Source organism: Natrix helvetica, assembly GCF_964273705.1.
Source record: "Natrix helvetica genome assembly, chromosome: 1".
NCBI classification, from domain to species: Eukaryota; Metazoa; Chordata; class Lepidosauria; order Squamata; family Natricidae; genus Natrix; species Natrix helvetica.
In genome coordinates, this window is record NC_138548.1 from 165,763,222 (window position 1) to 165,781,722 (window position 18,501).

Genomic DNA, 18,501 nt, shown 5'->3' on the forward strand with positions numbered 1-18,501 from the left:
TTAAATTTACATGATTTACAATATTTCTGGAAAGCTGGAAACTATAGGCCAGTGATCTTAATATCTGTAGTAATAAAGTTAATGGAACCTCTCCTGAAAAAAAAAACCCCAGGATTAATGAACATTTAAAAGCGCACAACTTGATGGACCCAAAGTAGCACGGCTTTACCAAGTGCATATCGTGTCATACTAATCTGATTGACTTTTAAAACTGTGTCACAAATGTTTTGGATGAGGTGGGTACTGTAGACATAACCGATCTGGATTTTAGCAAAGCATTTGATACAGTCCCATGTAATGTGCTCATAAAAAAAGTTGTATAGGCTTAAGGCTTAACCATTTGATGTTTCAGTGGATAGAAGTTGACTCAGGGATTGATTCCAGTGTGTGATTATTAACGGGGCTCTGTCTGAATAGAGACCAGTAATACTTGGTGTACCACAAGAATCAGTCCTCGATCCTGTTCTGTTCAATGTATTTATTAAGTGATATATTACTTACACTTATATACTACTTCAGAGTGCTTTACAGCTCTCTCTAAGCGGTTTACAGAGCCAACGTGTTGCCCCCAACAAGCTGGGTCCTCATTTTACTGACCTCGGAAAGATGGAAGGCTGAGTCAACCTTGAGCCTGTGATCGAACAGTTGGCAGTCAGCAGAAGTAGCCTGCAATACTGCATTCTAACCACTGTGCCACCATGGTGCATGGATACAACAGAAGGATGGTCTGTAGAGATTCTCAGTCATCCAGATCATGGTTGTCCCAAAGGTGCTTTTTCAGGTGGCACTTTTGGGGCAACAGAGAAAAAGCACCTTTGGGGCAACAGACAGATTGCTAGATAAGGTTTGTCTTCTTGCTGATGACACAAAAGTGTGCAACAGATTTGATGATCCTGGGGGTATTCATAACAGAAAACGATCTGGCACTGCTGGAAAATTAGTCCAACAATGTGGAGACCCTAACCCTCAGTGTTGTCGTTGTGGGGAAAACAAGAGGAGGGAGAAGCATTAATGTATGTTCGCCGCTATGAGTTATTCATACAAAAAATACCCTTAATAAATATATAAATAAAGCTTGGTAAGGTTCTAAAGCAAAACTTTAATAAATTAATAGGCATGCCCAGCAGAAGTACAAAAAGACAACTGAAAACCACAAAGCCATTTTCATTCATTCAGGGTTGCCATCTCTAACAGGAAATACACTCAAAGGCTTTACTTAAAAATGGCAATCAGAATATGTTTCTGGTACATGAACGTGTATTTTCCAGCAGTTAAATAAATGTTATGAAATCCAACAAAAGTTATCCTTCAAGTAGGAAAAGAATGACAGGAGATGTCAATAAACATTTAGAGGTTCTGGTTCTCTGGAGTTTCTTCCCCCCTCCCCCTCTGAAAGACCAATGACAAAACAGAGCAGGAAACCACCACAGATTGACACTGAGAAACATGCTAAATCACAGTCACAGGCTATTGAAGAATTCAGATGCTGACGCCTTCTCCTGTGGCCTTTGTAGGAGAAGCCTCACAAAAGAGGTGAGCAAGAAACAGACCAGGTTAACAGAAACTAGGATGAAATAGCCCACACAGCTATAATCCTGGGAAGTAGAGCTTATGATCACCTCTCCCCAATTTTTTTTTCTGTATGGGCAAAAGCAACATAAGAAACACCTTTCACACAACACAACCTCACAATAAAAATTCAGCCGCAGGAGCCGGCTCAATTATTCACAGTCCTCCGATTTTTCTCGCCATCTGCTAAGAAACCCTTGCACACGTACTCCAAAGTTCAAAATAGAATATCTTCATTTTTTATAAGCATCTCCACCACCAGTCTCTGATAACGGATATCATTCAGGGCAGCCATTGCATCCAGCCCGGGCGCTCGCATAAGGGTTGGTCCAAAAACAATGCCAAGGTTTTCTGCATTCATGAGGTTCTTTTTTTCATGGAGAGTCACCCTGGAACAAGGCAGAATATGATTAAAATGCGAGCCAGCAAAAGCCTGAACGAGCTGTAATCGTGATCTCGTGGACCCAGAAATGAAAAGGGTCACATGACGTACAAATTAAAGGTAGCTTGAACAGACATAATCGCAGCCTTTGTGCAAAACTAAAATTCTCAGTGTTTCCTAGTTAACAGTTATGGAAATGCTCCAATAAGGCTGATAAAAGAATGATGGGTAAGATGACCATGAGACATCCCCCCCCCCCGATATTAGAACCACTAACGACCTCCGCTCCTTCCGACAGAAGCTTAAGACCCACCTGTTCCAATTAGCTGGCTTAGCAGATTTATAGCTCCATCTTTCACCTCCTGGCAAACATCTTATTGTGGAATTTTTAAGGGAATTTTAATTTTATTTGTATTTTTAATTAAATATGGTACAGTATATTTTCTACCTCCTCCGTCTATGTCTAAGTTTATGTATATGTATATTTATGCACATCTATTTTGATATGTATATGGTTTTAATAATGACTGTACACCGCCCCGAGTCCTGTTTAGGAAAGGGTGCGGTTTATAAATAAAAGTTTGATTGATTGATTGATTGATTGATTGATGACAACGATAAGGCAGATTGAAGGGAGGAACAACAAAATAAAATATTAGCTGTCTTGTGAGTAAGGTACTGGAGCTAACAAAGGGTGATTCATTTATTCTCTCCCTCTCCCTCTCTCCCTCTCTCCATCCCTCCCTCTCTCTCTCTCTCCCTCCCTCTCACACACACATACTGTATATCTTAATCTTGAAAATGTTTGATTCCTTGCACATCGCACACCACTGCCAACAAAGCAGAACATTTCTTCAGCTGCCTATTATTTGTAGGTAATAGGAAGTATCATATTTTTCACTCCATAAGATGCACCTGACCAAGGTTCAGAGGAGGAAAACAAGAATAACAAAATCAGGAGGAGCCTGAGAGGACCACAGATAGGTGTCCTCTCATGTGCCAGACATTTCCACCCACTTTTGCGGGGGAGAAGTGTGTCTTATAGAGCGAAAAATATGGTAGTTTGCTTTGGACAAGTCTTTCTTGCATTAATCAGTGTCTCTTAGATCAACCCTAAGTAGAGTTGTCTTAGTAGAGGAGATCTTTCCTCTTCCTCTCATACACTACTACTAGAATTCAGAATCACTGAAGAAAGATGAACGATGAGACATTTCACGATATAAGAAAATATTTCACGCAGCATCTACTGATACTATGGATTGCGCAAATGCATGCCAGATGAGGCTTTTCGTGTCCTTGCAATGCTAAAGTTATCTGTGATTGGAAGCAAAGCAACTCTGAACATCAGATGTTGGTAAAAAATAGCAGACAATTGCTATTGTTCTCTGATTGGCTAGTGGCCGAAAGAGGAGACTGAGCTTTTATCCAACATTACTTTTCCTCTATTTATCTAATCTACCCATCTTGTGCAAGGTTCTTTAACTTTTTGGTTCCAGTTATACCACGGTGCAGGCATTCTCGCAAAACATCAGATACAGTGGTGGGTTCCTACTGGTTTGGACTGGTTCGGCTGAACCGGAAGTAGTTTGGTGGCATGTGCCGCTGGACCCGGCAGCGCCTGTCTTTCAGTTTTGCGCATGCGCAGAACAATTTTAATTGAACTGTGCATGCACGCACAATGCACACATGCGTGAACCGGCAGTAGTGCTTGCCGGAACCCTGGTTAGATGTGTTGCAAACAAACTGCTGGCCTTCAGCACTTACTATTTTAATTCCTAACAATGTTTTTGAGTCTAATACCCAAAGTATTACTAGAAATATTTTATTCTTATGACTGGTGCTATGCTTTGCAGCATGGTAGCTTCCTATTCGTGAAAATTAAAAGAATTTTACAGAATAAAATTAGGCTGAGAGGTTGACAATCACCAAATAAGGCAATGGTCAGTCGATTGCACCCCAATACCACAGCGGGGACTAGACAGACACCCATTTTCTATATGGTCAACTAGACTCTTTAAAGCCATGAACAAAGCAGGGAGAAGCGGGAGGGGGGTCAAGGAGAGAAATGTCCAACTTTTGCCCTTGTTCTGCTTGGAGAATTCTTCCCTCCACAGAGCCATCTACTTCCCGCTACACTTTGGAAAGGATCTTGATGATTCTTTATGGGATGGTGTCATTTAGTTTATTGTGTTTTAAAACATGTATTTGGATGTTACATGTAAACAAGTTTGAAAAGATTTATGTTCGGAAAGTCAACATATAAACAAGTAAAAGCTATTTTGAGACTCGCGTGCCGTTATGAATTCCACAGAGGAAGGATAAAAGTCTAGAAGTGAATAAGACCATGTGCCTTTATAAAAGGTTACCCTGGCCTCTTCTACACTCATGACATAAAGCAGTAAAATGTAATCCAATCGCTTCCAAAGCCACTGCAGAAGACGGACCGCCACAGATCCCACACCTTCTGCATCTAGTTAATGGGTACAGTAGGAACAGCTGCCCCCTCCCTGTTTCTGCTTTAATGGCATAACATACATGCAAACTGCTGCCTTGAGAGGCTATGATTTGCTTTATGGTGGCTAATTGCCTATTTCAGAAAAAAAAAAACCTCACATTTGTAAATTAGTTTTTGAGCAGACTAAACAAAAGCTCTAACGAATATTGCTGATTTACAACTCAAGAGAAATGCCATTAAGGGTTTAGTCGTTAAATAACTAAATTTCCATTATTGGAAAGTTCATGAATTATAAAGAAAACATTAGAAAAACAACCCATCCCAGAGGCTCTGTTTAATGTGGAATTAAATCACGCCAGACACCTATAACGACAGACAGGAGCTGTAAGCTTGGGAACAAAGGGTTCGGAAGTTAGACAACTCTGCCCTGAATTGACTCTCCAAGTTGGTATTTTAAAGGGCCGGAGTCAGAACTGAGAGGTGTTCTGTCCCTCCAACTGCAAACTCAGATAGTGCAATTAAATACCGTATTTTTCAGACTGTAAGACGCACCGGAGTATAAGATGCACCATGATTTTGAAAAGGTACATTAAAAAAAAGTTTTTGCACTCTATAGGCCTTCCAAAACCCTCTATATGTCTCGTTTTTTTTGCAAAAAAAAAAAAAAAAAAAGGCATGCAGAGCTTTGGGAGGCTTGTAGAGTGCTCCTGGGGGCTGTGGGGCAAAAACGGCCCGCTTTCTTCTCGTTTTTGCCCTCCCCAGCCCCCAGGAGCACTTTGCAAGCCTCCCAAACCCTCTGCACGTCCATTTTTGCAAAGGGGGCGGGGTTTCCATAGGCCAAAAATGCTGTATTCAGTGTATAAGATGCAGCCAGATTTTCACCCTCTTTTTTTGGGGAAAAAGGTGCATCTTATACTCCAAAAAATATGGTAATCACAATGAGGAAGACCCAAGACAAAGTTACTTCCAACAATGAAGTGGAACCTGGCCAACACACCAGCTTAACAATAGAGCAGATAGAGATATCTGGTAAAGTAAAATCAGATAGAAAAATTGCAAGTACAGAGATAGATTATTGTATGAAACAAGCTACCGCATTTTTTGGAGTATAAGGCGCACCTTTTTCCCTCAAAAAAGAGGCTGAAAATGTGGGTGCATCTTATACACTGAATACCGCATTTTTCTGCCTCCTGAAACCCCGCCCCTTCACCAAAATGGCCGTGCACAGCTTGTAGGAGGCTTTCAGAGAGCTCCTGGGGGCTGGGGAGGGCAGAAATGAGCAAAAAACACATTTGTTCACATTTTCCCCCTCCCAGCCCCCAGGAGCACTCTATAAGCTTCCTAATGCCCTTTTTTGCTCGTTCTTGCCGCCGCCCCGGAACACTCTACAAGCTTCCTAAAGGCTATTCATGCCTTTTGGGGGGGGGGGGGAACAGGCTTTTTTGGGGGAGGTTTGCAGAGTGCAAAACCTTTAAAAAAAATTTGCCTCTTCAAAACCTTGGTGCGTCTTATACTCCGAAAAATTCGGTAGGTAGATTGTTGGAGATGTTGCATAAACCACCAGAAGGCATTCATCTGGTAATATTTATTTATTTATTGAATTTATTTGATGCCTATCTCACAGTGGGGCTACTCTAGGCAGCCTACAATAGTAAAAAAGAAAATTAAAGGCATGCAAACAGAAGTAGAATAAGTGAACAATAAAATAAACAATGACAAAGGAATAAAATGAGAATAAATGCATTAATATGATAACAAAAAAGGAGGTTTATTTTTTCCCCATTGATATGTGATAATATGAGTGAATTTTAGTCTTCTAGTAGAGTTTCATGAAGACCATGTTGTAATCAACCACATTAAGTTACCAAGCCATGAGTAAATATAGGAAGGGAGTCTGGGCCAGAAAGAGCAACAATTGCATATTAGGTCAATTTGTGTGAAGACCTTCCTGGTGAGGCTGCTACATGCTCATCAAGCACAAGCTATGAGTCTAGGGCAGTGCTTCTCAATTATTTTCTGTCATGCCCCCCCTAGGAAGAAGAAAACATTTCGCGCCCCCCCCCCCCCCCGCGACTGTAAATAGTATCATTTGTCTATAAAATTGTTATAAGTACACCTCTGCATAACATAGCACACCGGTCTTTCCTCGTCTCCCACCGTAGTCACATACTTTCTTTCCTCTTTCCCTCTTACTTGTCTATCCTTCCTTCCACCCTCCCTTCCTCCTTCCCTTCCTTCCTGCCTCCCTTCCAGTTCCCTCCTTCCTCTTTCCCCCTGCCTGCCTGCCTTCTTTCCCTCCTGCTTATCTATGCTTCCTTCCTTCCTTGCACCTCCCTCCCTTCTGCCTGCCTGCCTTCTTTCCTCTTTCCCTATCCTCCTATCCTTCCTTTCTCCCTCCCTCCTTCCCTGCCTCCCTTCCAGTTCCCTCCTTCCTCTTTCCTCCTGCCTGCCTGCCTTCTTTCCCTCCTGCTTATCTATGCTTCCTTCCTTCCTTGCACCTCCCTCCCTTCTGCCTGCCTGCCTTCTTTCCTCTTTCCCTATCCTCCTATCCTTCCTTTCTCCTTCCCTCCTTCCCTGCCTCCCTTCCAGTTCCCTCCTTCCTCTTTCCTCCTGCCTGCCTGCCTTCTTTCCCTCCTGCTTATCTATGCTTCCTTCCTTCCTTGCACCTCCCTCCCTTCTGCCTGCCTGCCTTCTTTCCTCTTTCCCTATCCTCCTATCCTCCTATCCTTCCTTTCTCCCTCCCTCCTTCCCTGCCTCCCTTCCAGTTCCATTCTTCCCTCCTTCCTTCTGCCTCCTTCCTGCCTGCTTGCCTTCTTTCCTCTTTCCCTCCGGCGTGTCTGCTTTTCTTTCCTTCCTTCCACCTCCCTTCTGCCCTTCTTCCCTCCCTCCCTGCCAGCAGCTCCTCCAGCATCCCAGCTGGAAGCAGCAGCACAACAGTCGCCGTTACCAGGGGCGAAGGGGTGGCGGTGGCAAGATCGGGCGACCGCCGCCCCTTTGTCCCTTCCCCAACAGCGGCTGTTGCGGTGGAGCTTCCAGACGGAATGCTGGCGGTGGAGCTGCTAGCGGGGAGGCGAGCTGCGCGGTGGCGAAGACGGGCGGTCCCATGCTTCCCTCCCTCCCACCCCCGCCCGAGCAGGCTTCTTGCACAGCTCCAGCCCGCGGCTCCAATGAAAATCCACAGTCCGAAGTGCTGCCACTTCCAGGCGGCATATATTATGCCTCGCCCACGCCTTCGCCGCCGTTGCACCCAGATGGAAAGGGAGCCTTCGCGCCCCCCTTTACGGAGCCTCGCGCCCCCCCAGGGGGGCGCGTCCCACTATTTGAGAACCGCTGGTCTAGGGGGACCCCTAAGCTAAGAGCATCAACATTTCAGGCACTCTGAAAACCAGTCAGACCTCTCCCTGAAGGATATGATGATTAATGGTATCTAGGGTTGCTGAGAGATCAAGAAAACCTAGGATGGTTGCATTACGCCTACCCTGGCTCAGCAAGAGGTCATATATGTAGAGACCAAAGGACTTTAAAATGGGAGCAGTTAGCACAAGAACCTGGAATAATTGCTTGGTGGGCTTGAATTGAGGACAATCCCTTTCATTTAATACCTTTTTAAATGAGCCATAAGATAGCGTAAGGTTTCACAGTGTGCAGGCGGCAGTAGCTTCAGTGCTTCATGAAGTATTTCCAGCTGTTCATCAGGATCTGTGGTTTCTGAAATTGAAACACCTGATAAACTTTAAGCCCAAAGATACACAAAAGAAAGTTAGAGGAGCCTCCTCTTCTAAGACCCATGTTTCCTGATATAACACATTTTCAATATTGCCTGATTGAATTCCACACCAGGAAAGGAAAAGTAGGAAGCTTCATATTGAGGGTCAAATGAAGGTGGCTTTATTGATGGCTTGAGAGGTCTTCTAGGAACATTTGGTTGGCTTCCATTTCAAGCTAGTAATGACTCATACATGCCCATGCCTAGAAAAATGCTCAATCTGAACACATTCTGGTATTTTAGAGGTATGATTTACCTAAATATGCTGGCATTCGTGAGCAACCTTGTTTAATCCTCTTGCTAACTCAATCTGAATGGCTGGCCTAGATATTAAAAATACTAAAGCTACAAGCATATAGCTACGACAAGAGGACTAGCTGCTCTTCATAAATTGAACTCACCGCCTTCAAGAATGCTGCCACAAAATCTCTGATAATCAATTGTTCAATAATACTGTGTGTACTGGTAACCAACTTGCTATTTCAGAGTATTTTTTTCTAGTACTAAAAAAAGTGCTGATTTCTTCAGAAGTTGCAATATGGCTGAGCTCTTTAAAGATGAGAAAAACTGGCTCTGCAATATACATATATCCCTTGTTTCAAACACGAACAATTTAGACAAATTTCATGGTAATAAAAGTACCCATTTGAGAAATGATGCAATTTAAGGCTTACTTGCAGACTCTATGAATTTGGGGTAGGCATCATATGTGATTAATGGAATTGGCAAGTCCCTGAAGTAAAGTTTAAGTGCACCAGTGATAATGTTGATATCTTCATACATATTCACAGAAATGTCTGCTTTTTCTCCATCTGTACATAAATAAAGAGGGAGGGAGACCCGGAATATAAAATGTACGTAATAGTAACGAATGGATTTGTAATTTGCAATGATATTTAAGACAATACATACACTGTTGTACATACAACACAAAAGAAGAAACAAGGTAAAATGCATTTTCAAATGAAGACACTGTTCTATAAACAGTAGAATTCAAGAATTCTATGGAATTCTTATCTGCAAAGAATAAAATATAAAATAGAGAAAATTGCCTGTGGTCACAATAGCTGGGCTCTGTGATTTAGCTGCAGACTGCATCGCCATTTTAATTTCTATTCTCACAGAATTATAATTGATTTCAATGAAATTTTGGCGGTGTTTTGCGTTTCAAATGCAAGATTATTTTTTAAATAAATAGTGCCATGACGTAGAAAGTCAGACATGAAGCAATAGATTTCTGCTTGTTTTGTTACCCCTACAATGGAATTGGTACAATGAGAGACTATGGCATCCATAATCTCCAACCATTAGACTCAGTGAGAAGCGTAGTCCAACATATATTGAGAATGTCAGATGAGGAAAAGTTGCACAAAATCACATTCCAGGACAACCATCAACTTTTTAAAATTAATAAAAACCAAATTTTAGCCTCGTTAGCAAATTAGCACAGATGAAAAAAAGATAATTACAGTCACCTCCTAGTATTATTCATAAGAGTAAGTGCTACAGTAAGTCAGATGACTATAAGTAATCAGAGCACGGTAGCTCAAGAGGTTAGAAGAGTGGGCTGATGAAGGCTGGGCAGGCTCATGTTTGCGACCTGGTTGCAGCTGCGGGTGAGCTCCCGTCACGCACTCCAGCAGAGCAAAAGTGACCCAGCAGAGCAAAAGTGGGTGAGTATGAGTAGATAAATGGGTACTTTGGTGGGAAACTTATAGGGACACAAAAGGAGCCCTCAACTGGATGTCCCCCAGGAAAGGTGACATCACTAGCAAACACTTTCATCAGGGAAGCACTTTGGCGTTTCCAACATGGAAGCTGTAGTAGTATTAAGTAATCACAAACTGTGTGCTTTGAAAACTTTTTAAAGCCACTCTTTGAACTCAAATCTAATTCTCCATACTTTTTTATTTTGGAGAATGAGCTGTGAAATGGCTGAGATCTAAGCAGCTACTTAAAGCATGCCCAATAATTGAAATACATCTAGTTTGTTTTTAATTCTTTCTTCCCTGGACCACTGATCTAACCTGCCCAGCACTTCATATCACAGCATCCCAAGCTCTTACAGGTTAAAAATTCTTCATATTTGGCACTGCTGAGAGGACTGCTTTCACAGAACCAAATCAACTTCCTACTAGTCATGCAATATTCATTCACCGGATTCTAGCAAATACGATAGAGGCAATTGTTATGGTAAGCACTGGGTAAAGAACATACCTCGATCAAAAGCCATTTTGACATCTTCAATGAGGTCGCTGAATCCTGATACTCGGTAGAGCCCCTCAGAATTGAGTCCTTTTAAATTAAAATCATTACAAGATTAAGCAATAATTGTTTTCTGATAGACACGTACTTTACGGTTAGCAGTACATAAACCAGAGCTCATTTTTTAAAGCTGTAACTTTCTTACTCAGCATAATTTTATAATCAGCTTTCAATTATTCTGTGCAAACATATTTGTGATAATGTTTCCGGAATAAAGAAGATGCCATAGATGCATATGTACATACTCATCATGCTTTTCCTTTTAAGGTAAACAGCTTTACACAAAGTACAGATAAGAAGTAATAAACATTAAGCCCAGGAAATTATGTGCAATTGACGCTAAGATGGGTTCAGGCCCATCTGGTGACATCCATGACATACAAAAGATTGTGATGCAATACAAGATAGAGAATGTTAAAAAACATGAATTAACAAACCACCAAAATGGATATTTGGGGTGTCTTTGAAACTAAGAGAAAAGAAAAAGATGTGATGAAGGCTGTCTCTGCTTGTGAAACAGCTGATAAATACATACAGAGTGAAATTGTAGATTTAATCATGAATAAAAGGGCTAAAATGTACATAAAATATTATTTGATGTCAGCTGGAATTATAGGATTGTAAAAAGGGAGGGTTTTTTAGGCTGCTGAACACACATACAGAGAGAGAGAGAGAGAGAGAGAGAGAGAGGGAGGGAGGGAGAGAGAGAGGGAGGAGGGGAGGGAGGGAGGGAGAGAGGGAGGGAGGGAGAGAGAGAGAGAGAGACAGACAGAGACAGAGACACAGAGAGAGAAACTGGGCCATTTGGAAACCCCAAAATGAATGAGAATATTGACAGTTTGCTCAGAAATAATTGTTTATGTGCAATTCATTATGTACACACAGGAAAAGAATCAATCAAAAAGGATGATTGATCTAATTATTTATGATAAAAGTAAAAGAATGAGTGAAGGATATAAGTTGTCTGAATGCTGGAGAGACCACTCTTGTGTCAAAAGTGGGGCGTGTGGAAAAGGGGTTATGGAAGGAAAAGAAAGAAGTGCAAAAAAAGTACAAGAAGAGCAATGGCTCCTGCATAAAAAAGTATTAGAACAGTGGTTCTCAACCATTTCTTCACTATGGAGCCCCCCCCCCCCCTCTATTTGATTGTCAAATAGAATGAATGAAAAGTAGATGAAAGAATCCGAAAATAACCCTCACATATTGGATACTTACACTGATTTACATATATTTAAACTTATGTAAGTAACAAACAAGCATAGCGAAGAAAGACTTGGGAGGAGGAAATACATTTCTCACAAAAATGATTTCAAAAAAGGAATGTTAGTTCTCAGTAGCATAAACATCATCCAACTATAATGGAACAGTATTTTTCTATCTCGGTACTATCAAAGAAAAGACAGTAATACAGGCTTGCTATTTTCTAAATGAATGGAATTTAGATTTGTTTTTCTCCAAGGCCACTGATAATTTTAGGACCACCCTGGGTAAAACTAGTTAGCGCTAGCCCCCAACTGAGTGCGATCAATTTAGCAGGATGATTAGCAAGGCAACCAAATCAATTAGATATGCTTTACCTCTTGACTCAATTTCCCTAATGCACATGTCTACAACCATTGGTCTCTTTGTTAAGTGTACTTTTACTAGCGTGGTGAGATCACAGCTGTACACTTTCTTAACATGCTTCAAGTCTGGCTTGCAGTCATTCGGGACCATCTTGGAACATTGTTTATGAACATTTAAGCCACAATCTGATGAAAGAAGAAGACAAAAAAGAAACGTTAGCAAGAGATTCAGTGCAATGAAACTATACCTGTAAACTATGCAACGCACCCAAAGACGCGGCTACAGTTGTGTGGATTTATGCAGGATGTGAATCAGGACAGCACAGAATCCATTCTCACGTAATCGCGATGTCAGTCGTTGCAGATAACTAGGTGTGGGATACCTGCCAGTTTAATTTCTTAAATTCTAGCGCACTAAAATTAGGGAACCAGGTCATTCATCACTAGAGCTAGGTGATTTTGCCAGTGGCAAAATACATTTTTAGCTTTGAAAGCCTGGCAGCAGAACAAATAGGTTACATTTCTAGCTACCTACCATAAATTTTGTGGACACATCCAAAAGACACGGGAAGCTATGCTCAGTGAGCTGCCTGAGCATCCTCTAGTTCAGGGGTGTCAAACTCAATTTAATTGAGGACTGCATAAGGGTTATTTTTGATGTTGGGGAGGGGGCAGGGTGGGTGTGGCCAGCATGTCGGGGGCACTTGTGTTGGCCTGAGTGCTCTGCCAGCAAAAACGGGCTGCTGGGCTCCATTTTCGGTTGCAACAGCCTCCTGCAACCCTCTGCCAGTGAAAATGGAACACGGGAGGGCCGCTTGTGGCCCTCCTGAGCTCCAGTTTCGTTGGCAGAGGCACCGCGGGCTGGTCCACTGTTTCCAGGGATGCCCCGCGGGCCATATCTAAGCATCCTGTGGGCCAGATCCGGCCTCTGGGCCTTGAGTTTGACACCCCTGCTCTAGCTCAAGGCAGAGCTTACCCACCGTTACCATAAAGCATGAATAGGTTTTGCAAGGGCACTTTATGAAGAAGTCATCCAATATTGATTTTGGAATGCCCCACCCAAAGAGAGGTCATTCCACATCCTGCTACTGGAACTCCTTTCAGATACTGCAAACCTCCCCCAGTCCTTTCTTGAGGCAAAGGGTATGTTTTATCACCAACCTTTGTTCCCCCACGCCACCCCCGTATGTGTGTGCATGCATCTGAGTCAAAGCAGAAACACTATTATGAAAAGGAATCATCTGAATTCATTGCTACTCTCCTTCAAAGCCTCTAAAACCAGCAATCCTCTTTATCTCATTATCAGGTTACCCAAATGTTTTGTAGTTTTCTCAGACCACCGAGGCAGAGGAGATTAGACCATATTTAATTTTATTAGCTGGCAAAAAGCTTCAAAAACATTGCAAAGTGGATTTTCAGATACATTAAGCTAAAACCTCTCAGCCGAGCTGCTCTTCCTCTTTCATTTCTAGAGCAGCACAGAAAAGGTTTTCTATTTAGGAGTGGGGGGGAGGGGGATCGACTTTAGCATTTCCCAATGAAATTGAAATAATGTGCTTTTATTAATGCATGAGCAAACACAAGAACTATAAGCACTGTATTAAGGCTGCCCCAAGAGGATCTATTTCAAATATTTGCTGAGAGTACAATAAGCAGAGCTGTCACTTTCCCTTCTACTGCTGATTTGATTTTTATCATCCCTAACCTTCAACCTGCTTATAATTCATGAAAATACACAGTTGCCAAGTATGCATTATAGAAATATCAGTGTGTGTTAAATACAGAACCATCATATTTGTAAGTTACGCTAGGGGAGAATAAGTACTGTGTCAGGTTTAAGAACCAACATAAACGAGGAGAGAAAAAAACGAGGAGAAAAAAAAGCTTATATGCTATTCAAAAAGACAGCTAGAGAGGTCTAAGAGTCTAAGAGTTTTGCTCTGAAATCAGAATTGCTGCTCTGAAATCAGAATTGCTGTGAAATCAGAATTGGATTGGAGGTTTAAGTGTATGAAATAAGCTATTTCAGATATGCTGCATTCGGGGCCAATTCAAGGGCAATTTAGGACCTGGGAATACTTATACTTGTTCAGAATACAGGAAAATATGTATTTGTTGTTCTTTATATGAGCTTATCTCAATTCAAGAAAAAAACGCTATGAGAATAATCAAGATGGTACGTTTTGTTTCTTCAGTAGATATAACTGAAAACACAGATTTTCGCCTACATCCCAGTGTTAAGATTGCCATCTTAGAGAAGAATTTTGTTAAGTGAATCATGGCAGGTATTAAGTTAGTAACACAGCTGTAAAGGGAACCTACCTTTTCCATTGACTTTGCTTATCAGAAGCCCTGGGATAGAGCAACTGTCATAAATATGAGCCAGTTGCCAAATATCCGAATTTGATCACATGACCCTAACCCTAAGACTTAAATATTAGCGTAACATTTGTTTAACCCACATTCTCATCCTTTATTTTACTATGGAACCCAAAACATGTATAGTTTACCAACAGACCCACCAAGATGCGTGATAAATCCTAGTGCCCAATTCCATATGCCATCTTTCTCTTTGGCGATTTACAGGATCATTTGGACTTGAATGTTCAGTAGAATAAAAACGCAAATAGATTATTAAGCTATATTGAACTGTGATGGAGCTATTTCATGAAGACAACCAAGTCATTTAACTGAGAAAAAAAGAGTGGGTTTTAGGGCATAGGCAATTTTAATCCACACTTGAATACCCTGAACAAGGAACAGCACTTGTAGAAGACATTCACAATTTGTCCTGCTCGTTTACCTCGATCTTGATGTTTCCTCCTAGAAACAGACCTACAATCTTGGAGACACCAAAAGAACCTTGTGCCCATTCAAGCTCTCCCGTGTGAAAGGATAGCATTTGTGTCTTTTAGTGGTAAAGTAAACTATTTGGACTGTAAGACTTTCATCTAGCTCAACTTCCTTCCAGATCAGTTACAAAGGCTGCCTATGAATCTATCTTTTCAGTGAGGGTTGTTTTTGTCTTTTTTTATAGACTTCTAACTCTAGAGCTCTTTGTGTATGTGAACTGTTCTGGCAATCCTGTTTCCTTGCTCTATCCATCAGAGGTTAGCCTAAAAGCAGCCATATTGTCTTGCAGGCAGTTATGCCTTTTATATCCTTTTTCCAAGAAACCCAGGACACTGTTTTTATGCCACAACTATTCTGTAAAAAAAAAAAAGTGGTTTGCCCAAGCCATTGAACAAATCTCATGAATGAGTATGGGTATGAATCCCTACCTAGATTTAGCCATTATCCGAATCTGAAACTCAAGTCCAAGGCAGGAAATGGCTGCTAATCTCTCCTCTTAAATATTCCCTGATTAGAGATGTGTGTGGTGCTTGGCGGGAGGATAACGTAGGAAGGTGGAAATCCATGAAATGCACTAAGTTACAGAAAAACCTTGATATCCCTCACCACTGTCAAACTATTCACTAAGGCTGCATTACTATTACTATTAGTCTTCTCATCGTTCCTATCACCCATATCCTCCCACTTATGACTGCAGGACTGTGACTTTGTGGCTTGTATCCTTATGATTTATATTGATATTGATTGATTGCTTATTTGTACCCCATGATTATCATTAAGTGTTGTACCTTATGATTCTTGATGAATGCATCTTGTCTTTTTATGTACACTGAGAGCATATGCACCAAAGACCAATTCCTTGTGTGTTCAATCACACTTGCTAATAAAGAATTCAATTCAATTCAATTCAATTCTATTCTATTCTATGAAAAATAGCAGAATTAAATGCACTTGGCCCAACCCTGGAAAATTTAAGTTTGTGATGTAGAAGGATTAGCACATACTTCAAAGTAGCTCATATCCATCAGTTTCTTCCTTCTCCTTAGCTTGCTGGTATTACTGAAAGAAAATCGGTGACCTGGTTGGTATGCTCCATTAGAGGAGATATGTAACAGAGGTCTTACAACTTTGAACATAAGTATGGAGTTTTTGTTCCCGTTTCTCTTCTACTTCCTGAGGAAAAACTGTTTCTCCCAAAAGCAAATCACTAAAAAGTTAAAGGCAATTTTTAAAAAGGAAAAAAAAAAAGAGCTCTAAATTTTTTTCTTTCTTTTGCTCAAAATGTATCAGGGCCTTCAATTTTTCTTCCTCCCACTCAAAGCTTTAGAAAAATCTGCCCCTAAAGAATTATTTTAAGGTAGGTGGCTATATGCATAGAGTGTGAAACTACATTATATAAACCATATTTAAGTAAGAGACAAGCCACCCACATTCCGTGATGGAGAGAAATTGCAGGCTAGTTACCATGGTAGGTTATGCACTGTAGAAAAGATACCTATTACACTAGCTATAAATAAACTTTTATAAAGGACCAGTGCCCTTTTGTGCTATACATCTACCTATACCTTATAAGAAAATCTTCCTACAAGTAGTCCTTGGAACTAGCAGTTGGGGTTGGAACTTCTGTCACTAAGCAATGAGGTCATGCAACACAACCTCAAATGATTGCATTGCTTAGCAACAACAATCCCACAGCCCTGGTGGCTTTTGTAACCCCAGAACCATATTGGCCATTAAGTGGGAAGAAGCCAGAGTCCCAGGAAAACAGGGTGGCACATGTGGGAAGAGGCACTCCAGAGCATGTGCCATTGGAGTTGCCACAAGCAGGCACTTGGGAACACAGATACTGCAGGGGGCATGGGGGAGTGCCACAGGGAGGTGCTACTGAGCATGGCCGGTTCACAGCTGGGCAAAAAAGCAGAGGCAGTAGGAGTGACTTCCAATTTCCTGCTGCCTTTCCCAATGACTTTGCTTGCGGGAAGCTGACAGGAAAAGCACAATCATGTTGTTGCGGGGATGTTGCACTGGCTGCAACTCAGGGGATAAGTTCCCCTTTGTCAATACTGTTGCAATTTTGAACGGCTGATGAATGAATGGTCATGACTTGAGGACTCCCTGTATTATTTCCTCCCCCCCCCACTCTATTTCTGAAGAGATGCAGCATTCTAAACTCAAAGTGCTCCTTCAAATACTCTTCCCGAACCATCAAAAGCTGGATAAAAATGATGCTGATTTTATCTTACTCTTTGTTTCAAGCATTGCTTTTAAGTTGCTAGTGCTTGACATTCTATGCCATCCTACTTTTGCAAATAGAACAGCCGTCTCTTTTTAAGACGGGACATTCAAGCTCAACTAGAAAGGAGAACAGGAAGCCTCAAAGTTCTCTAATCTTAGATTGATTCGAGAGGGAACTGTCCTTCCCATTTTTCAGGCTTGCAGACATGGATCACAAAGCAGCGGTGACCTGATTCCAGCCTGGCTTTTCAGAGGAAATGGCTGAAGCATCGCGTTCACTGCTTTCTGAAACAGCCTGTTCAGCTGCACACATTTGGCTCTGGTTGTGAAATGCACCTCCAGCTGACTCTGACCTTTTGGGCTGACCCGTACATAAATCAAGATAAGCTTTTGGGGCAGGAGTAAAACTGGGTTCAACAACCCGTAGGTAGACCTACTAGCCTACACTTGTCCGTGTACAGTCCTTGAAAATACTTTCTGCTGCTTTATTCTGTAGTCCAACAGTCTTCTTTATTTTATTCCTGCATAGGAGACGTAGGGCACACCAACAACACAAAGAAACAGTTATCAGGTTTAAAACAGCATCTGACTAAAACTGTCTCATTAAGGCATTAAGAATAGGGAGGTTTATATATCAGCCAGAAACCCTAGTTTTCAAGTATCTATTATATTGTATGCTTCCGAAAGCTGGGAAATTTTAGGCTAACTAAACATATTTAGCTTACTTTGCATCCAATATCTGCCAACCTGCCAAAAGAGGTTTTATTCTCTTTTGTACTTTTTATAATTACTACTGGTCTACAAGCTCAAATAAGAAAAGCCAGCTAAATATAAGAACTTTAAGTGCAGTCCATCCATTTTAATAAAAGTGATCAACATTGTTTAAATTTCCCCTCTGACATAAGACATTTCAACACCTGCATTTTCTTCCTGTCGTAACTTAAAAATATTGCAGTGAACTTGAGTGAGTGTGATAAATGTACAAGGCAAGAGTACTCCATTTATGTACTGCTTTCTACAGAAAGATGTTTTCGCTGAAGGAACTAGTAGACTAAGTTATCAGAAATAATTAAATGGGCTAAATTATGGTGGAGTGTTACATGAGCAAATATGGCGAACACTGGCCTTGCAGATGCCCTGTCTTCCTGTCTTGTGTATCAAGAAAAGAAAATCAGATGTCTGATTTTATTCTAGCCACAATCACAGTTAATATCCAATAATCAACATCCAATTGGTTTAAATGTCATCATGTGAACAAGCCAGCCTCAAAATGCACAGTTTCACCTGAGCTTCTCTGATTTAGCTGGAGCTTCATTTAACATGAGTTCCCCAATGACGCATGTATGGGGAAACTGGAAGGTAGTTGCAGCAAAAAAAAATTCATAAGCAACAGGTGGTACTACTACTACTA

The 18,501-nt window shown here is 41.3% G+C and overlaps 1 protein-coding gene across 2 annotated transcripts in view; it reads right to left on the minus strand.

The window, feature by feature from the left end:
• Nucleotides 1–1,079: 1,079 nt before the first annotated feature.
• The window catches only part of CHN1 (chimerin 1), a 129,727-nt gene continuing 112,305 nt past the window's right edge, over nt 1,080–18,501 (minus strand). For both annotated transcript variants that reach the window (XM_081935447.1, XM_081935448.1), the window contains 5 exons: nt 12,015–12,188; nt 10,390–10,467; nt 8,847–8,984; nt 8,009–8,114; nt 1,080–1,958 (listed from right to left, as the gene is read on the minus strand). In XM_081935447.1, the coding sequence (XP_081791573.1) occupies nt 1,787–1,958; nt 8,009–8,114; nt 8,847–8,984; nt 10,390–10,467; nt 12,015–12,188 (668 nt within the window). In that variant the 3' untranslated portion in view covers nt 1,080–1,786. The remainder of the gene's footprint in view (nt 1,959–8,008; nt 8,115–8,846; nt 8,985–10,389; nt 10,468–12,014; nt 12,189–18,501) is intronic.